This window comes from Quercus suber, unplaced genomic scaffold (genome assembly GCF_002906115.3).
Source record: "Quercus suber isolate HL8 unplaced genomic scaffold, Cork oak 2.0 scaffold_324, whole genome shotgun sequence".
In the NCBI taxonomy this organism is placed as follows: domain Eukaryota; kingdom Viridiplantae; phylum Streptophyta; class Magnoliopsida; order Fagales; family Fagaceae; genus Quercus; species Quercus suber.
In genome coordinates this window covers 700,034-722,366 of record NW_027069777.1, presented here as the reverse complement: position 1 = coordinate 722,366, position 22,333 = coordinate 700,034, and the positions used below count along the sequence as shown (strand labels likewise).

At 33.6% G+C, this 22,333-nt stretch overlaps 2 protein-coding genes across 5 annotated transcripts; one reads left to right on the top strand and one right to left on the bottom strand.

The window, feature by feature from the left end:
* Positions 1 to 276: 276 nt before the first annotated feature.
* Positions 277 to 2,020, bottom strand: LOC112006082 (embryo-specific protein ATS3B). Its single transcript, XM_024038380.2, has 3 exons — positions 1,856 to 2,020; positions 1,602 to 1,709; positions 277 to 743 (listed from the first exon to the last, which is right to left on the bottom strand). The coding sequence occupies exons 1-3, from the start codon at positions 1,973 to 1,975 to the stop codon at positions 420 to 422; spliced, it is 552 nt and encodes a 183-aa protein (XP_023894148.1). The 5' UTR covers positions 1,976 to 2,020; the 3' UTR covers positions 277 to 419.
* Positions 2,021 to 8,984: 6,964 nt separating this feature from the next.
* Positions 8,985 to 12,656, top strand: LOC136071549 (uncharacterized). Of its 4 annotated transcripts, none has more exons than XM_065782988.1 (2): positions 8,985 to 9,682; positions 9,973 to 12,656. In XM_065782988.1, the coding sequence occupies exon 2, from the start codon at positions 11,328 to 11,330 to the stop codon at positions 12,477 to 12,479; it is 1,152 nt and encodes a 383-aa protein (XP_065639060.1). In that variant the 5' UTR covers positions 8,985 to 9,682; positions 9,973 to 11,327; the 3' UTR covers positions 12,480 to 12,656. The 4 variants fall into 4 exon arrangements, with proteins under 4 accessions (XP_065639060.1, XP_065639063.1, XP_065639062.1 ...); XM_065782991.1 differs by having other exon boundaries at positions 9,962 to 12,656; XM_065782990.1 differs by having other exon boundaries at positions 8,985 to 9,720.
* Positions 12,657 to 22,333: the final 9,677 nt, after the last annotated feature.

Genomic DNA, 22,333 nt, shown 5'->3' with positions numbered 1-22,333 from the left:
ACAAGAAAATGCTCAATTGAAGTATGTGTGACAGAATCATGTGAGATTGTCATTCTATACGATCCAACTCGCGGACCCAATTCAACTATTTTTACAAGCAATTGTAGTACGATTTAGAGTGTTTGGCAACCCAGCAAAAACTAATTTTGGTGCTTTTAAAGTATATTTTATTATTTTGACAGCCCTGCGTTAAATATAAAAAGATAAATACATAATTTCCCCCATTTTTTTTATGGTACTTTCAATAAATAAGCAATTAGCAAAAGCGCATCCAAATTATTGAAAATATTTCAGATAGTTCTTGTATTTTTTTTTTTAAAATACTTTACAAAGAGAGTACATGAAAACATCAAAAGACTGTAAGAGCACTTTGGTATAATACAACAAAGAAATGTAAAAGGCTAGACTGAATACAACAATCACATGAGAACACTAAGAACAAGCCCTAGTATCACATATATGAACCAGCTCCGAGAGGAAATTTGATGTGAAGAAGAAGCATTCTGACACAAATTAAACCCATACCAAATATCACTAGGGATAAAGGTGTTGTAGTAAAATGTAACAGCTCTAGTATTGTAACCATAGATTTTCACACTCTCTGGTTTCCATCCATCTGGTCCTGTCCGGTAGAGGTACAAATAACAAATCTGGTAGGCACATGGTCCATTTATCTGAAAGGTATCAGACGAACACCGTTCGAAAGCCCTCGTCGATGGATCGTCTATCCTTGGTGCATAAATCTGATGATTCATTTTTAAAAGATCAGTAAAAAACACTAATTACTCAATCTCAAGCTTCATTGATGGGTTACATTCAAATTATGCTCTTGGATCTAGTTATGCATATAATTTTGAGAAAAAAAAAGTTCTATAAAAAAATTAACACCCATTATTTAAAATTTTGTTCATATGTTTTGGCAATGTGTGCATACACTAAGGAGCTAAAACCATCGAATATTTTTCAAAATGAAAAGAAGCTACACTACTCTCTCTTCATCTTTTTTTCATCTTTTTTTCTTCTTTTTTTTCTAGAAAGTTTCGACGTCCACTTCTAATAGCTGTTTATCATCGTACCAAAATATCAATAAGTTTTTGGTATTAGTAAAAATTTAACCTCAAGTCTTTTATTCAACATCGCAAATTTCATCGCTTGGGCTAATTAGAACCACAACTACACAACTCTTAGTTTTACTTAAAGTTCAGTTTATTTTAATCTAATTTGGTGTTTTTGGGCAATGAAAATACAAACTGGAAATCATTTTCATATGCGACCTATTTTCTGAGAGATGAGAGATCGAGCTATAGACACGTCACCACTACATTTATGAACTACAGCCAATTTGAACTATGGCCTAAAATATGAAGAAGATCTACAATATAATTATCTTTTCTATTCAGCAAAAGAAAATAAAAATCTAAACTTTTGGAAATACTCCCATCAATAGCAAAATTAAGAATCACTTTTCGATAATGTTTTAAAGAAAGTGCAAATTTAAGTGAATATCACAATCCAAATCTGATTATCCAGAAAATAAAAAATAAAAATCATTAAAATTAACCAAATAAAATTGAGAAATGATTGGAAGTGAAAAAACGAACCTGATTGCCATAAGCGTCACCAAAAGAAATACTGATCTGATCACGCGTGTATTTGGAGGAGGAACAGCTTGTTGTTATAACAGCCGTGTAAGAACAGCTTGTCACACTCTAGATTTCAGAACCAAAAAAAAAAAAAAAAAAAAAACAAAGCTTTGATTAATTCAAAGACAAATAACAGAAAAACCAAACCAAAAAAACAAAAGAGGACAAAAGAAGAAGAAGGGTCTTTGTTGTTTTGAGATGAAAAACTGTACCTGGATATAGCTGATATTGAAGGATTTGTCAGCTTGGGCTGGTAGCGTCGAAGATTTGGCATCTGAGAGGATAAAGATTAAGGCCAACTGAAGCAGAAGAAGAAGAAGAGATTTCATCATCTTTTTTCTATTTTTTTGGTCCAAGATGGCGCTTTGGGTTTGGAAAAAGTTTTTTTTTTTTCTAATTTAAATATAAAACATTCAAAGAGAGGAAATTTTTTCATAAAAAGATTTCTAAAAACATTATTTTGTAGATAATTTTATTTTATATTTTTAATGAAAAAAGTATTAAATTTTATTAAAATAATTTATTAATAAATGTCCTAAATACAATTACCTGAATATTTTTTTGAAACAATCAAACACATATTGAGGTTGCGTTTGAAATTGGCTTAAAAAGTCAGTTTTTTTTTAACTATTTAATTTATTTTGCTACTATTTATGAGTCTTTTTGCATTTTTTTATTATTTATGAGTTTTACTTTACTATTTTAGCTACTTTTTAGCTTTATCTATAGTATTTTTAACAAAAAAAAAATTTAATTTTAGATAAATAAGCTATTATTAACCGAACTCTGAATGTTACAATCAAAAAATAGAAATTTACCCAACCCATTAAAGGTCCATCCATTGGGCTAAATGATGACCTATACCATTAGAGGAAAACTTAGTTACACTAAATTGCCTTTAAATTTAATTTGAAAACCTGAACCTAATATATTGGACGTAGTTAGTAAATTTTATGCTAATAAAATCCCTTTTGACCATTGAAATTCTCCAACAGAATTGATGTCACAGCAAGCATCTCTGCAAATGCCTTCTTTCTTTTTCTTTTTCTTTTTTTGTTTCAGTTTTTTTGTCTGCGTGTAACATCATGCTGAATTTCATCCAGTGAGCTAAATGGCAATGGGCCATTGGCTACCGTAGTACAATACTTAACGCAAAACAGTTGTCTTTTATGGGAGAAGCAGAAAGAGGCAATTAATTATTAGAGATTAAGCAAATTCAAAAGCCCAAAAGAATATACTGGCAAGGCCTAGTACTGAATTTTGTATTCTGGGTCTAAGGCAAACCAAACCTGATCCCTAAGAGTGAGACCCAGCATGGAGGCCTGTCACCCAATTATAAAGCCCATTTCTTTCTGGACCATGTTAGAATTAAAAACCTCAGGTCCCCTTTGCTTTTTCTTTTTTCTTTTTTTTTTTTAAAACCAGGTCCATTTGCTTAAGTTTGAGTGACACCTATTTGCTGGATGCCTAAGGCATAAAAAGAACAAAATATATGATAGAACTTATGTTAAATTGGTTAAATTGACAGTCTGATTAATAAGCTACCGAACACACCATCTCAATCAAACTAAGAGAATCCAATCTTTAACAGTGCAGTAATATATACGAGCCGAAATTAAAGCTCAAGCTTGGTTCAGTGGGACATTGTTAATTGGAAAGTCGAGCTTCAAGAGTTTAATTTGCAGGATTGCCTAGACTACCACTGTGTAATGTGTATCATCTCTAGCTTCAAAGGAATGCTCTTGTTTTCAATAAGGGCATTTTATGAGGAAGCTATTCCTGGGTTGATTATGAGAGACAACAAGATCATAGTTGAGTATGGAACAAAAGTGAGAAACTGGGTCAAACAATTTTCTGTTTTTATAGTTGTGAGTAACGAGGGGATTTAGCTTGTCTGCTGTGTCTATGCCTGTGTGAGTGAAGCATTTTAGTTGATGTTGTGTGAGCTCTGCTGTTGTTTGCAGCTTTGCCGTTGTAAATTGGTTTGTTCTCATTGAATCTACCTAAATAAATGTATTCATTTATTTAAAAAGAATATTAACAAGCTAAATTTGCATCACTACTGCAAGTTTCATATTCACGAGTTTGCCTGGTCCACTTTCCTTCGGATATTGTTTGCTCCTAGGACCCATCTGCAGTACGTCGCGTTTTTGAGAGAGCAAGGATTTGAGGACTTCCTGTGGATTCCCCTGTTCACCATGAGGCACGGGATCGGTGAGGCTTTGGTGTGGTGGTTTCATGCCAAGACAGGCATCTTTCACTTGAGTTGCGGGGAGTATGCGGTCCTTCCTCTTGACTGGACGGCCATTCTGGGCATCAGGTTTGGTGGCCACTAGATTTCGACAGAGGAGATGAGTTTTAACATGGCTTGCGATCTCCTGGGCATCCCTCTTCCTTTGACTACAAAGACAAGGGGATATTTCGGGCCCACTGCATCGCCAGAGATCCGTACAGAGTGGCTGCAGAGTAGTATTCCCTAGGACATGGCCCCCACCAACACTCATCTTCGTCGGTTCTTCCTGTGGTTCCTTGGTCATTGCTTTTTGGGCAACAACCGGTCAGTGTTGACTTGTCAGCTACTATGGGCCATGGGATTAGTCTCCGGCATCAGGACATACGACTAGGGGTCGGTGACCTATGGCTTTGAACATTGTAAGTATCTTCTTAACATTATGATTCTTTCATATAAGATTGTATAAATGCTTGATAGAAAATTGTCATACAAAATTGAAAATTTTAAAGACTTAATATTTATACTAAATTGATGAATGAAAATTAGACATTTGTATTTTCTCTATAATATAATATGATACACTTAGATCCAACTCTCCATAATCAATTCCAAAACTTTGGGACTAAGGCTTAATTAGTGTTGTTTGATTCCTTGAACAATTTAAAACCTTCATGCATTTTGAAAGTATTAATGAAAATGAGGAAATGACATTTCCAATATATAAGGGAAGGCATTCATCCATGAATTCCACAATTAGCAGTAATTGGTTTCTCAGAGAGTGCTTCAAACTTGTACACCTCCAAGATAAGATGCCGATGGTTGGCAAAGCTTCTTGACGGCACATTCAAATTGCCCAGCATTAAAGACATGGAAAAAAATGTGGAAATATGGGATGAATACATGAAGACATACTTTGGCCAATACTACAGGAGATCCTACATTGGAGCTATTCAAATATGGTACAATGATCAACTATGCAAAGACATGGGATGGAACCCCAAAAGAAAGAAGGGATTCATTGCTGAATTGCTTGAGCCTTATGGCCCATTAGATTATGTTTCCTCATAAAGTGGTCACATTACATCTTCTAGTGCTGATTCATGGCCTTGTGGATGCGTCAACTAAGCTTTGTATCACTCCCATTTCACACTATCATGTCCAAACTTTCCAAAGAATGTCCACAATTTGTGTGCAATGTGTACGACTGGAGTGAAATGAGGAATGTGAAACAATGAATTTCCTTGTTTTTATGTGCTACGAAGCCCTGTGTAAGAATAATGAATCCATTGAAGTATAGGAGAGGAAGGTGGCTGACACGACCAGCTATGGTTAGATATAAGAATTTTCATAAATAAAATAGTAGACAAGAGGAAATTTATGGTTATACTTCGACGGATAACTGAGACCTCCTTAACAAACAAAACTTGATTTTTACTAAAATATTCTCATACCTCTTTATTAATCATAATAGGCCTTATATAGGCTTACAACTGAACGTAAAAAACAAATCCAACACCTAAACGATAGAAACAATTCCTACAATCTAGCCTACTAATCTGATAAGGATAAAGGCAATTGCTATCCTACTAAATAACAAATACTTGAAATATTAGATAACAATCAATAGCTAAGATAAAGATAAACTCCTAAGCAAATTCAAAAGCAAGAACCAATTTGGTATGGCAGCTGGTACGTAACACTCCCTTCCCCTTAAAATTATCCCTTGTTCTCAAGGGATCCTTCTCCATGCTCATCCGGCCAATCCTCCTCAATAAAAAATAGCTTCTTACATTGATGTCCTAGTGCAAATTTCTCATCACAATTAAAGCACAAGCCCTTGTCTCACCTCTCTTTGCCTTTCTTTGAGTTCAGTTGGTCCAAGTTTTTTGATAGTCTTAGTAGTATGACTCACTTTGCTAAGTGATGGAGGCAAAGGCTCTTCATTTTCTTCAGATTGAGGTTGTTGATTTTGAAATTGGGACTTGGCTTCATAAAGGGGGGCTACGCCCATTGCAGCAGATAAGGAAGCCGGTTTCAGGGCTTGAACATCAATTCGTAGATGTTCTTTAAGGCCGCTAATGAAGCAACCCACTTGTTTTGCTGGTGATAATTTTCCTACTCTGCTAAGCAATCTTTCAAATTGGCTTTGATACTCTCTCACAGATCCCATTTGCTTAAGCTTCATTAGATCATCAAAGAAGTCATCAAACTCTGTTGGGCCATAACATGTGTACAAGCCTTCTTTGAGGAGAGGCCAAGTGATCACCCTCTCTTCTTCCTTTAGTAATTGATACCATAATTGTGCTTCCCCCTCCAAATGGTAGGCAGCCAATGAAATTTTTTCTTACTCAGCAATATTTTGGAATTCAAAAAATTGCTCTGCACGGCAAATCCAACTAGTTGGATCTTCATTTCTATTGAAGCGTGGGAAATCTAGTTTTGCCACCCTTGGAATGACAGCATTATATGAGTCAGATGGTCCAAAGTTGAATATACCTAAAGACCTTTCCCCCTCACCACGCTTGTGAGAACTCTCACTACTATGATTACTGAAAAGGTTGTCGAATCGAGTGTGCATTGCAGCAAGCATTCCCTGTATCTCCTTCATCATCTTTTGTTGTTCCGAAACCATGGAAGTCAAATTGTTAACCTCACCTTCCAATTTGTCCACACGATCCTCAGCCATAACCTGCTCTGATACCAATTTGATACGACCCCCTCCACGGCCGCGTGCAGGTCTTCTTTTCCCTCGAGGGGCTATGGTTAGATCTAAGGATTTTCATAAATAAAACAGTAGATAAGAGGAAATTTATGGTTATACTTCGAGGGATAACCAAGATCTCCTTAACAAGCAAAGCTTGGTTTTTACTAAAATATTCTCATACCTCTTTATTAATCATAATAGGCCTTATATAGGCTTACAACTTAACGTAAAAAAACAAATCCAACACCTTAATTAGAACACGACTCACTCCATGTAATTTGACAAGGGCTGGTCAAAAGTCCATCAATCTCAGCCAAAATGGGCATTTGCTCATTTCACCCAAAAGATGTAGCAAAATACCCCTATTCTGAAACTATCTAGGAAAATGCTAATGTTTTGAAACTCGATTTTTAGAAAATAAATTTTCAATGAAAAAGTCGATTTGATGAAAATCGAGTAATGTGAGAAATTTTACATGGAACTCGAGTTCCATGTTTTTTTTTTTTTTTTTTGATTCCCCATTGTGCAAATGGTCATGGGGATGCTATCGTCGTCAGTCTCTCTGCAGGAAGTCGTTGGATATTCCCTAACCGTTGACACTTGTCACACTTCTTGACGAACTCTGTTGCGTCCACCTGCATTGTAGGCCATGTTCAAATAATCTTGCTTACCAGGGATCTAAGGCCAGCATGGTCTCTACAAATTCCCTCACATAGCTCTCCCAGGATATACATTGCTTCTTGTTTGTTAACACACTTCAAGTAAGGCATGGAGAAGCCTCTCTTGTATAAGGTGTCGTTGAGGATTGTAAATCTAGCTGCCCTCTTCTTAATCTTCTTGGCTTCATCTGTATTTAGGGGGAGGCGTCCGTCTTGGAGGAAGGATATGATGGGCGTCATCCAGCTGTCTATGCTCTGGATTGCAAATGTTGGAACTTCTTCAATGCTAGGGTTGTTCTGGATTTCCATCATCAAGTCCACACTCGCTACCCCTCCTTATGACGATGCTATCTTTGAGACTTCATCTGCCACCATATTCTGGCTTTTGGGTATCTGCAAAAATTCCACTTTATCAAACTCTTGTGCCAGAGTCTTCATCAGCTTGAGATACTTTTGCATTCTCTCTTCCTTTGCTTCATATTCTCCCCTGATTTCCCTAATTACCAGTTTTGAATCATTTTGGACTAACAAGCTCTTAGCCCCTAGCACCTTCCCAAGTCTTAATCCCGTTAAAATACCTTTATATTCAGCCTCGTTGTTGGTGGCCGAAAATTTCAGCTGAACTCCATACTTCAACACTTCTTCGTCTGGGGTAATTATGACGACCCCTACTCCCCCTTTCTTTCAGGCTGACGAACCGTCGGTTTGTATTGTCCATTTCTCGGCCTTGTCGATACTATTATCTTCGTTCGGGGAAGTGAACTCGGTGATGAAGTCTGCCAAGGCTTGTGCCTTAACGGCTGTTCTGGGACGGTACTCGATGTCAAATTGGTTGAGTTCAATTGCCCATTGGACCATTCTCCCAGCTGCTTTAGGCTTCTTCATGGACTTTTTAATAGGTTGGTCTGTCATCACCAGGATTGGATTTGCCTAGAAATACTGTCTTGGTTTCCGTGAGGCAATGACTAACGCAAATGCAATCTTCTCAATTTTTGGATATTTGGACTCAGCCCCTTGGAAGGCTTGACTGACGTAGTACACTGTGTAACACCCCGACCCAAATTAATAGTTAAACTATGTGTTTAAATAGTTAATTATTATTTTAATCACTTCCTTTATATAATTAATATAAGAGTATTTGATAAGCACATCATTTTATAATACATTTGAATAAGAATTGTAAAGATTATAAATAATTTAGTGACTAATTGTATTATAAATATATTCTAAGTATGTGCAAAACTATATTAGGTGGTTAAGTTATGAGATATATATATATATATATATAGTTGTTGGTGTTTTAAATATGTATGATGCATGAGATGTTATGATTGAAATTCCACCCACCCATGCAACCAATGGAAATTCAACACACGTAATGCCAAAGTCTTATGCATGATGACCAACTCCAAAGACCAAGACTTAGCCATGCAATGAACAAGCTCCACCTAGTTTCTTCTTTTGACTTTTCTCAAGACAAATGGAACTTCCAAGAAACTCTTCCTCTCATTTTCCTACGGATCCATGCAAAATCAGATTTTTCACCTCAACTTTACTCTCTTTTCTCTTGAGGAAAGAGCTAGGAAGCTCTCTTAAGTCTTCCCTCAAGTCCAAGGGTTCACACACACACCAAAAGAAGGAAAATTCTCTTAACTCTTCTCTCCCTTTCATTCCCACGGGTCCTAAACCAAAAGAAAGAAAATTCTCTCAAGCTCTCTATGGGAATCATGAACTTGTAAGTTTATATATATATATATATATATATATATATATATATGCTGCTTTAAGAAGCTTTGAAATTGTGTTGGTGATTTGTTGAAGGTAGCTTAGGGTTTTTACTAATTAAGGATTGTGTATGATTAAAGAAGTGAGAAAAAGTTAGGATGAGTACTATGGATGTTACTGCTGGGATTTTTGATTGTGTGTAATTTTGCTCTAAATGGTTAAATGACTGTATATAAGTGTTTTATAACATGTTTAATGAGTGCATAAAAATCCCCATATGAAAATACCGTCATTTAATAATTGTTTGTGAATTTACAAGAAAATGTTGCAAAGCTGTCACTGTGACAGATTCTGTGTTTATGCATGATAAATTATGTATTAAATTTTATATAGTGAATTTGGATGCTAGGGTTATTTTCTATGAAAGATAAGACACATACGGTTGTTATGGAAGTGGTTTCACAGCATTTGGATCAATATAAAAATAATGGTTTAATTTCTAAATTTGCAAGAAATTCTGTCAGGACAGATTTGAGTATGCTGTATTGTATGATTTTTAGTAAATTATGGTTTTATGTTTTGACTACGAAATTTTTATGGTTTATATTGGACATACAGGGGAGTAGTTATGTAAACTTTCGTGACAATTGGATGTGTGTGGACAGCCCGTTTGTATTTTACAAATGGGGCATATGCTGCTGGAATAGAACAGTGAACAGTAAGAGACATGCTTAACTTTGAGGATTTAATTCTCAAGTTAGGGTGAATTTTTTGAGCTATAATTTAATATGATCATCCTTTGGTATGTTAGAATCATATATAAATTTTATTCCTTGGTTTCTCTATGGTTTGGATGCATAATGTGTTTGATGATTGTATCATATGCTTTGGGGAACTTTATGTGATGGGAATTAAGATTTTCTTGAGTTTGAGAGTTAGGTTGTGATTGAGGTATAAGTTTATATATTAGGAAGAGTTTGTCCGTAATAAGTTTTAGTTTTCATTTAGGTGACGAGAACGAGAAAACAGAAACTTGAGCTCCTCTTGTAAAATCTCTCGCGTCTTCTGTTTTCAGGTAAGGGATTTGAGATATGTGCTTTTGATAAGTATAAAAATTATTTCAAAAAGTATTATGCAGTAAAACCTTTCAACTAAAGAATCTATTGAGGATGGCGGTTCGTCCGCGCTCAATTAAAGAATGTATTGAGGATGGCGGTTCGTCCGCACTCAATTAAAATATGTATTGAGGATGGCGGTACGTCCGCGCTCAATTAAAGTATGTATTGAGGATGGCGGTGCATCCGCGCTCAATTAAAGTATAAGTTTACGTTAAATGTCATAATATTTTATGAGAAGAGCTTTATGAATGAAATGATTATTTTATATGATTTTAAAGAGTTAATATAAAGTTTATTGACTTTCTAAGAAATGAAAAGAAATTAATCTGAAATATTTTGTAGTATTAATATGATAAGAAAAAGAGAACAATTATTTCTCTATGAAAAATGTGTAAGTTGTTATTATGAATATTATGAAATACTATGTGTGGGGCCTGTTAGTTAAAAAGGTGTAGTAATCCTCAGAAGTGGACTCGGGGCCCAATAGCCCAATCCGAGGACACTTAGTTATCCGAGGACAGCCTAAAAAAGTTTTATTCTTACCAAATGGGTAATATAGGAGGAACGAGTAGATATTATATACAGCGGCATAACACACGTCCGAGGACACCAAAGTCCGAGGTAAATGCAACTTTCATGTTAGTGGTGAGACTCCGCCAAGTTGTATCTGAACTGGAAATTGGATATAACTTAGGAGGCGTCGGGGAAGGTAGCAAATATCTTTTAAGGCCATCACCTCCACATTAAATGCTTTCCAGCTAACAGTCTGGCCGCATTAATGTGGAGGTGATACCTGAACAGTAACTAAGCAGCTTTATGGCCACTAAGCTGAAGGTTCCGGTAGGTACTGGATGGGACAGAAAGGAGCTCCCAAGATAAGAACTACACGTGTACGATGGAAACGGAGGGAAAACGGAGTATAAAACATAGGAACGAAGGAAATAAGGAGGACTTCTTCTGGCAGAAAAAAAGAAAGAACGAAGAGAGAGAGACTGACTGAAAAAGAGCTGAGGAGAGTTTCTTTTTAGGAATAAAACAAAAGTATCCCTTGTTACTCGAGGAGTAGAACCTTTCCTGTCACACAGTACTAGTTCTTGAACCCATACTCTAAAAATTTATTGTTTGGGCTTGATTGGGCTGAAAACCCAGTCGTACTCAGGGTCAATCCAAATTGAGTCCCTACAATTGGCACCGTCTGTGGGAAGAACTTGATCTGTTGAAAGAAGGGCAGGTGTGATACTCACGATGGAAGAGGGAGTACCGCAACAACCATTGACGGGCCCGCAACAGGCAGATGCTAATCAGCACCAGGCAGAGTCTAGGGGCTCTCAGCACAGTAATCCGTTGATAGACCACGAACACGGGGGGGATCATGAGGGGAGTACCCGAATGACCCATACGGATAGAAGCCGCTCTCGAGGGAAAGGCCACGCTTCCCTTGTAAAGAGCGAAGGAAATTTGCAGCGTGAGATTAACAAGTTGAAGAGGGAATTACGATATGAACGACGAAGGCGTAAGGCTCATAACTCTAAGCACTCCTCTGAGGAGTCGGATGACACCAGTTACAGGCAGAGGTCGAGAATTCCACCCAGCGAATCTTTCTCGTGTGAGGAGAAGTACCACCGTAAGCGGAGAAGTAAGAGCCCAACTCGCCAGGGTCAGGGGAATGATGCCTTGAACAAGGCTTTGAATCAGGTCTCTAAGTTGCCTTTCACACGACATATTGAGGACGCTAGTCTTCCTCGGCGATCCCACCAGCCCGTGTTCACCATTTATAACGGTCGGATAGACCCAGTGGAACATGTTAGCCACTACAGCCAGAGAATGGCTATTCATGCCAGGGATGAAGCCTTAATGTGCAAGGTTTTCCCGTCTAGTTTGGGCCCAGTGGCGATGGGATGGTTTAATGGCTTGAGAACTAATACTATTGACTCTTTTGAGAAGCTCACCCAGGCCTTTGGTGCTCGTTTTATCACATGTAGAAGGGTTGTTCAACCCTTGGGGTCACTACTGTCCATGTCTATGCGAGAAGGGGAAACCCTAAAAGCCTATTCAGACAGGTACTGGGAAATCTTCAATGAGGTGGATGGGGCTCACGATGATGTGGCTATGAATACCTTTAAGGAAGGTATTCCAACTGAACACGGTCTGAGGAAGTCTCTGACTGGCAAACCTGTTACTAGTGTACGTCAGCTTATGGATCGGATAGATAAATATAGAAGAGTAGAGGAAGATCAGATGCAAGGCAGAGGAAAATCTAAAGCAGTGACTCAAGAGAGGAGGGATTTCAGGCCGGACCGATACAACAACAACCGACCTCGGAGGGATTTTGGGGGGCAGTCGGGGCCTGCCAACTCCCAGGTGATTAGCGCCGTGTTCCGAGAACCAGTGCAGTGAGTTCTGGAGAAGATAAAGAACGAGCCGTTCTTTAGGTGGCCCAATAAGATGGCGGGGGATCCCGCGAAGCGTAATCGGAATCTTTACTGCCAGTACCATCAAGACCACGGACATATCACCGAAGATTGTAACAATCTGTGGGATCACTTAGAGCAGTTGGTGCAAGAGGGAAAGTTGACCCAGTTTTTTGTTGTATAGTAGTTTAGCTCTTTTGTTGTATAGGAGGAATCAAGATGTACTTGATCCTTGAGCACAGATGTAATTCAGTATCCTAGTTTGTTTTGAACTCCTGTGTATGTCTTTCGGGTTAGGTTTGTAATAAGAGTTCTGTTAGACGTTTAGCTATATAATATTTACACAGATACCCTAAGTTTCAACCAAGTGGTAATCTTCCAAGTTTAAAGGAAATGAAATCTCAAGGTTTCCACCATTTTTGTATATTATGGTTTTATGTACGAAAATAAGCAGGAATTCAAGGAACAAATTCTTGATAAGCCCCTTCAGTTTAGGTTGGTTTGTGTTAGTATTAAGGTAAACTTGATATTAACATGCCGGTCATACTCTAAATCCTGAAGTACAGGTTTGGGTCGTGACAGAGACTACTGGCTCCCTGCCTGGGGGTGTAATATGACCGTAAAGACCCCCTTTTTTTCATTCTAAAAAAAAAAAAAATATATATATATATATATATATAAAATTACTTGCTAAAAGAAAATTAAGTGGAACATAGTATTTCATATATTTGACTTCTAAGTTCTAAAATTGATTTGGGTTAGAAGCTTTGGAAAATATTGATGGACAAAGTTTCTTTCCAAATTAGTTTAGAGAAAAATGTTTTAAACTCTCACTAAAAAATTAATATGACTACATATTTTGAAAATCTAACGATTGAATTAAATGTCTTTTATGTTCTTAACATATATGTCAAATTTCGTTCAAAATTTAATATTATTTACTATTTAATTCATAAACTTATTTTTTATGCATAGTTTAAAACTACAAAAACATGAATTTAGATATTTTTTTTGATGACATAGATATCGATATTTGATTTTCCTGAAAAATTACAAACATAGAAGATATAATAAGAAAATTCAATCTAATGGTAAATTTACTATAATTCACTTTCAATAAAATAAAATAAAAAATAGAAAAAAAAATTATTGAATGACTTAGATAGGGGAAGTTTCCTCCCTTTTGATTTATTGTCAAATGTCCCTTATTAAATGGAGGGGAAAAAATAGGAAAGAAAAAAAATAATGTTTCTATAGTCCCTCAAGTCCCTGTAGCCAGTTTGTTCTTCCTACCTTATTATAAATATGTGCTTTTCTCGAAGTACCTAAGCAATGAAATCAAACTCAGTTTGTCTTCACAAAAAAAAAAAAAAAAAACACCCAATTGTACTATTTAGCAAAAACAAAATTGTTAATATTCAATTTTAGCATTGATTTTTCTTTCCCCCTGCTATGTTAGAAATTTCTTCATAAGAATATGATGGATTGAATAATGAATGTGGCCATGTGTGACTTGCAAGACCCGTCAATCCGTCAAGCATGTCACAAAGGAATGTTGAAGGTGGCCATGTAGAACAAAACCTCTTGACCATGGACCATTTTTAATTAGAAATTTACAATGTGTTTTTAAAGGGTGGAGGAGAGGAAGAGAAGAGAAATGAAAAGATATGTAGTCCTTTCTTAGGTTTGGTTACCATGGAAGAAATAAAAAGAAAGAAACCATTTTCCTTGGGCCCACATATTTGCAATCAACCCAAATTGGGTGGATTTGAAGGGAGAGGATGGTTTTTAAATAATGGGGCCCACTTACATAGCATAATATGACATGAAGTTACATATTTGCCCATAACTTTTATGCATCTATTACATTTATATGGGCCAAAAAAAAAAACATATATTTTCTTTCTCATTGAAATCCAAACAAAGGAAAAAGAAATACATTATTCTCTTTTCTTTTTCCCTTCTCTTCCTATTTCCAAACATACACAGGAGAATTGATTTCTTTTCTTTTCTTTCTCATTTCCTTGCTTTATTCATTTCTTTTCTCTTCTCTTCTCTTCCCTCTTTTCTCTTTATTATTTTGGAAAAAATTTATATTCCTAACTCCAGTTAACGCTAACAATACACCTTTTCCCACACCTAAATCTAGGATGTTTATGTGTCAATTATTGATTGAATTTTAACACCTTCACATGGGTGATGGGTTGACTACAAAATTTTTAGAAAGCTAAAATCTCTTATTGACGGAAAAATTATTATGCACTTGACAAATGAGACTCAATTTTGAAATAGGACCCACATATCAGTGATTCATAGGTCTCATAATTACTCATTATGCTTTTCCAAGTCATTGTATTGGGCGATTCTTGACAGTGACAAGGGCCACCAGCCTATGGAGTGTGGACCCTTTTTTTTTTTTTTTTTGAGAAACAAAAAATGGGGGTCTTTATGGTCATATTGCACCCCCGGGCAGGGAGCCAGTGGCCTCGGCCGAGGTAGCCCAATCTCGGGGGCCCGACTGTACTACTGTGTGGGAGTCACCTCATCTCTGAATATACCTCACCACTAAGTTTACCCACCAACGAAAACCTGCTGGCAGCGGGACTCGAACCTAGGTGGGTTAGACGAAGTGTCCGAACCTTACTAGCTAAGCCAAGCCCCCGTTGGCTGTGGAGTGTGGACCTTGGTTACAAAGTCTAGCAATCTATCTTTTTAATTCAGTCAATATCTATCTTAGACATAAAATTCAAATAAATATGAATAATGTTAGAGATATAAACTTTTTTATAAAAAAAATTTAAAAACTGCTGATATAGTGGCTGTAAAATTTTACAAATCTTACTGGTCACATTAACATTTTGTAGAAATGTTGTAAAATAGTTTGTAGTTATAGCTAGCATTCCTCAATAAATATATCCCATGAAAAATTTTCATTTATTTTAATATAAAAATTTATTTCTTTTTAGGCCATTTTTCAAAAACATTCACATAATAATATCTATTATATTTTTTACTTTAATATTAAAATATTTAATTTTTTTAATTGTTTCTCTCTCATCTCATACATCCATCAAACAGCATTCCATTCAAAATTAAAACCTTATCAACAATAATATTCTTAAACAACGACGTGGGTTTTGGTCTTTTGGATGAAGATTACGAATTTATTAATCTCAAAAAAAAAAAAAAAAAACTAAAATTTGTCCTTGCTAATAATAATCAATTGAAGCATTTTTTTTTCCAACTATGTTAGAAATTTCTTCGTAGGAATACGATGGATTGGAATATCGTTGGCAATGGAAATTTAGAAAAAAATGAATGTGGTCATGTAGAGACTGGAGACCCATTAACAGTCACGCACGTCTTGTAGAATTAGAACTAGATGTGACTATGTGAGCGACAAATTGCCTTTTTTCATTCTTGCAATTCAACCATAACTCTCTTACATGGAAATATGCTTCCAAGATTTCACTTCTATTTTTCTATTTATTGGATGGATGAGAGTTAAGTGGTCAAGCACTTCATCCGTCAAATCTTAGTGCTTAGGTTCGAGTCGTGTAGAAAGCATTAGTACAGGGATCGACATGGTCATTTAGAGCAAAACTTTAACTCATTATGATGGAAAGTGAATTGTTCCCAATACTCCACCTTCTCTTAATCAGCAAAGGAAAAAAAAAAAATTAAAAAAAAATCTTAAACATAAAAACCAAATAAATTATATGTCCCATGACTATATTTTTCATTAAATTTAAGACACCCAAGTTGCAATCTCACGCAATTTTACCACATGATGAAATGATCTACTATAAGTGGTCTATCACTTTTTATATGAATGACCACTTTTTTCTATAATTTATGATCTCCCACTTCAACAAATTATAAAATTCAATGTGAAATTGCTAAGTGTGAACATAGTATTTGGTACATTTGACTTCTAAAATTGAGTAGGGTTACAAGCTTTAGAAAATAATAACGAACAAAGTTTTTTTCGAAACTAGTTTAGTTATTTTGAAAATCTAACAATTGGATTACATATTATTTATGTTCTTAACAAGCACGTCAAATTTCGTTCAAATTGGTAATTATTTACTATTTGATTCATAAATTAATTTTTAATGCATAATTTAAGACTACAAAAACATGAAATTTATATATTTGATTGATGACATAACTATTAATCTTTGATTTCCTTTAAATTTTACAAGCATGAATGATATAATAAGAAAATTCAATCTAATGATAAATTTCACGTATTGATCTCCACTTATTAAGCGCGAGTTTAGGTATGCACAAGTGTAACTTAATTTATGCTTAAGTTTCGGTCCTTGGTATTAGTTTGTTGCCATAATTTTCATGCCAAAAATTGAGAGATAGTGATGATTCACGATTGCAAGCCAACCAATCAGCATTTCCTAGTCATCTTGACCGTGATTTAAGCCATTTTCTAGTCTTTGATACTCATTTTCTTGAGAAGAAGATAGTCTTGGTCGACGTTATGATTCAAAAATGTCGGCGTGTAGTACTATTAGCAGAGAAACACGACTAGATAGCAAAGGCCTGCGCTTCACGATGTTGCACCTAGTCTTTTGTGTGTGTGTTTCCTGGCAAGTTTGAAATACTCATGGGAATGCAGGGACAAATTTCAGCTACAGCTAGCATATAGACTCAACCATAGAAGAGAATCAGTAAACGGTTTGTACAATGAAAAAAAATATATAAGAAGAAAAAAAAGTCTAGAAGAAACTTTTTTTTTTTTTTAATAATTTCGATACTTGGACAATCCTTACTTGTACAACGAAGGATTGTCCAAGTATTTACTGAGTTTTCCCCCCTTTTTTTTTCTACTCAGTTCTTACATTTAAAACATTTCCAGAACTTAGATCAATTTAGAGAGTTGAAATGAAATTTGAAAAAACTTAGATCAGTTTTGCATTTTAACCAATATATATATATATATATATATATATAACACAAGTGTATCTTTTTTTTTTTTTTTTGAGAGAATACACAAGTGTAACTTAATCAATGCTTAAGTTTCGGTCCTTGTGATTCACGATTACAAGCAAGCCAATCAGCATTTCCTAGTCAGCCTGACATTGAACCAAGCCATTTCTAGTCTTTGATACTCATTTTCTTGAGAGGAAGATAGTCTCGGTCGTCATGATGTTGCATTAAGTCTTCCCCAGCCCCCACTTCCAAGTTTGAAATACTCATGGGAATGCAGGGACAAATTTCACCTACAGACTCAACCATAGAGAGAATCAATAAACGGTTTGTACAATAAAAATATATATAAGAAGAAGAAAAAAAAAAAGTCCACAAGACACCCTTTTTTTTCTTTTTTTTTTTTTTTAATTTCGATACTTTTACAATGAAGAATTGTCAAGTATTTACTGATCGTTTATCCTTTATATTTTTCTCTTTTAAGTCCTAACTCAATTCTTACACTTCCAAAACTTTTATAGATCCTTCTCTCATCAATATGACAATATTACATTTAATTGAGTACAAACAAGCAGAAAAATTGCTAATATCTTTCTTATATTTAAAAATAAATCAAAATAATATATACATGTTAGAAATTTTTTTATCTAAAACCAAATCTTCCGGCTCTTTGAAATACATAATTAGTATTTACTTTTTTGTATTTGGGTTTTGCTAATATTTTCTTTCAATTCATAATGTGGTTAATTTACTAGTCTTTCATTCTCTCTTTTTTGTTGTTAAAATTTTGATAGTTACAACAACAAAAAAAGGATTATTCGAACCATAGCTCTCATAAAGACGAGCAAACAATGCTACTAAATTATAGGACTCTTAGTATAGTTAATCTTAAGTAAGATTTTTCCGTTTTTAATTTTAAAAATTTTCTTTTTGTATAAGAAATTGTAATAGGTGCTATCAAAAAAACTTCTATAAGTGATAAATGCATTTGGAAAAGAATTAGACTACTCATTTTATATAACTTTATCTTTTAATCAAAGTATATTTGTCTATTTTTAAAAGCACTTTATAACTTGTAGTATTGACAATAAACCCATACCACAAAAAATTTCATCTAAATGTTTATTTTTTTACTAGTAACAAATTTCTTAAGAGATCCTTTTTTTTTAAGATTCAAGTAATTCTTCTATTCTCTGTTTTTTTTTTTTTAGTATGTATATTCATATTTTTATAATATACCTTTATAGGTTAAAAACATGTAGAAATAAAATAAACACGATCTACAATAAAAGTTCTAATCCAACTAGGATAAAATAAATTGTAAAGTAGTGTAGTATAATAAAGCCTACCTTTTTTTTTTTTTTTGGCAAATCACAACTTATCTACCTATGGTTTGGCCGAAATTTAAGTTGCCTACCTGTAGTTTGAAATTTGACACTTTACCCATTTGAGATTTGAACAAAATTTAAGTTGTCTACCTGTGATTTGAAATCCTATGATACAAGTGTTCCATCAATTTCTTTTTTATCTTATTTTATCTTGTATTTTTATGTTTTTGTGTTTTTAGAGGAGAGAAATATAAAAGTTGAGCAAAATCAAATATTTAGCTATGTTTTAAAAAAATGTGAGTTACGAAACTCTAACTAAATAAATGTGTATAAAGCTCTCTTCTAAAGATTTGAACTCTGACCCTTGCCACCGTTGCCCACAAGTATTTATATTTGTGAAATGACCATCGCGCTAAAGGTACGCTATTATAAAACATAATTTATCAAATGCACTATATATGAGAGTTTTACTTATTGATGGAAATGCACTAGTATTTGTTTCAAACTGAATGGGTAATTCCATCAAATGAAAATATTATAGGATAAAGTTTAATTACAAAATTAATTGTAACATAAGGCTACAACCTTACTCAATATCTTTTTATTGGAGATGAATTTGGATAAATTCACCATTGGATTAAATTTTCTTATTATTTTTCCATACTTGCAAAAGTTCTAAAAAATTAAAAATCAATAGCTATGTCATCAATAAATTGTTTAAATTGCAAGTTTTTGTATTTTAAAATTATGCTTAAGATATAATATTATAGATTATATAATAAATAATATTTGATTGGTACAAAATTTGAAATGTGTATTAAAAACATAAAGAACATGTAATCCAATGGTTAGATTTTTGAAATATATAATAATGTTAATGATGTTAAGTAAGGTTGTAGTCTTAAACTATAACCAATTTTGTAATTAAACTTTGTCCAATAATATATTGTCAATTTAGTTAAATCTGTCATAATGTCGTTAAATTAAAATGATTAACGGATGAATTAAGTCTATCATGAAATGGGTCTAGTTCCTCATCTACAGTTGGTAAATATATATATATATATATATATATTGAGAGAGAGAGTTTCAACTTATGGCGTTCACTCCTGATGATAGCTCTTTATCATTAGATCAAGACACCAATCAATTTTTGGTGTAGGTGGGGATTGAACCCCAGATTTCTTATACAACCATCAAAGACTTTACCAGTTGAGCTAACTAGAACCGACAATATATATATATATATATATTAATTATATATATAGTGTTCAGTTACATACTGTCTATGAAGTCCAATCTTGCATATTAGAACAAGAACATGGTGCATTTAATCTAAACTGAGTTGATATATTACTTGAACCAAGCATAAGAGAATTAGATCAGAATCAGACAAAATGCGTAGCTCTACATTTCAACGCTATTGCCTTTTCCTTGATGTGTGCTAGAAGCTATGTGCACCTTTTTTGTGTTTTCTATATTAATTTGTCGCTTGCTTGTGATATTATCCTCTTATTATGTCACCCTTTGAATTATATTTGGGTTTTCACTTTTTCTTACTTAGATTTCAATTATAAGCTAATTTTGTACCATGTGTCTACTTAAGATTTTTAATGTTTGTGTCAAGTGAGTTAGTGAGTGCATAATATTATGAGTTCAATATTAATGAACTATAAAATAAAAATAAAAACAAAAACCAATTATATTTCTACATAACAAAAATCACCTTACTTTCTATCTTATTAAAAATTAGAATAAAAATAATCATAAATAATATTCAAGTTAGACAAAAATTTTAACATGCATTTAATTACTTTTATTTTTTCCTTTCTCAAGAAAAAAAAACTATGTTTATTTTTATGCATGCCTATGCATGAGTTATAAGCTAGTTACTTATTTGTGTTCAAGTCAATAATTTTGAAAGGGGAAATAAANGATCAGTTTTGCATTTTAACCAATATTTATATATATATATATATATATAACACAAGTGTATCTTTTTTTTTTTTTTTTGAGAGAATACACAAGTGTAACTTAATCAATGCTTAAGTTTCGGTCCTTGTGATTCACGATTACAAGCAAGCCAATCAGCATTTCCTAGTCAGCCTGACATTGAACCAAGCCATTTCTAGTCTTTGATACTCATTTTCTTGAGAGGAAGATAGTCTCGGTCGTCATGATGTTGCATTAAGTCTTCCCCAGCCCCCACTTCCAAGTTTGAAATACTCATGGGAATGCAGGGACAAATTTCACCTACAGACTCAACCATAGAGAGAATCAATAAACGGTTTGTACAATAAAAATATATATAAGAAGAAGAAAAAAAAAAAGTCCACAAGACACCCTTTTTTTTCTTTTTTTTTTTTTTTAATTTCGATACTTTTACAATGAAGAATTGTCAAGTATTTACTGATCGTTTATCCTTTATTTTTCTCTTTTAAGTCCTAACTCAATTCTTACACTTCCAAAACTTTTATAGATCCTTCTCTCATCAATATGACAATATTACATTTAATTGAGTACAAACAAGCAGAAAAATTGCTAATATCTTTCTTATATTTAAAAATAAATCAAAATAATATATACATGTTAGAAATTTTTTTTATCTAAAACCAAATCTTCCGGCTCTTTGAAATACATAATTAGTATTTACTTTTTTGTATTTGGGTTTTGCTAATATTTTCTTTCAATTCATAATGTGGTTAATTTACTAGTCTTTCATTCTCTCTTTTTTGTTGTTAAAATTTTGATAGTTACAACAACAAAAAAAGGATTATTCGAACCATAGCTCTCATAAAGACGAGCAAACAATGCTACTAAATTATAGGACTCTTAGTATAGTTAATCTTAAGTAAGATTTTTCCGTTTTTAATTTTAAAAATTTTCTTTTTGTATAAGAAATTGTAATAGGTGCTATCAAAAAAACTTCTATAAGTGATAAATGCATTTGGAAAAGAATTAGACTACTCATTTTATATAACTTTATCTTTTAATCAAAGTATATTTGTCTATTTTTAAAAGCACTTTATAACTTGTAGTATTGACAATAAACCCATACCACAAAAAATTTCATCTAAATGTTTATTTTTTTACTAGTAACAAATTTCTTAAGAGATCCTTTTTTTTTAAGATTCAAGTAATTCTTCTATTCTCTGTTTTTTTTTTTTTAGTATGTATATTCATATTTTTATAATATACCTTTATAGGTTAAAAACATGTAGAAATAAAATAAACACGATCTACAATAAAAGTTCTAATCCAACTAGGATAAAATAAATTGTAAAGTAGTGTAGTATAATAAAGCCTACCTTTTTTTTTTTTTTTGGCAAATCACAACTTATCTACCTATGGTTTGGCCGAAATTTAAGTTGCCTACCTGTAGTTTGAAATTTGACACTTTACCCATTTGAGATTTGAACAAAATTTAAGTTGTCTACCTGTGATTTGAAATCCTATGATACAAGTGTTCCATCAATTTCTTTTTTATCTTATTTTATCTTGTATTTTTATGTTTTTGTGTTTTTAGAGGAGAGAAATATAAAAGTTGAGCAAAATCAAATATTTAGCT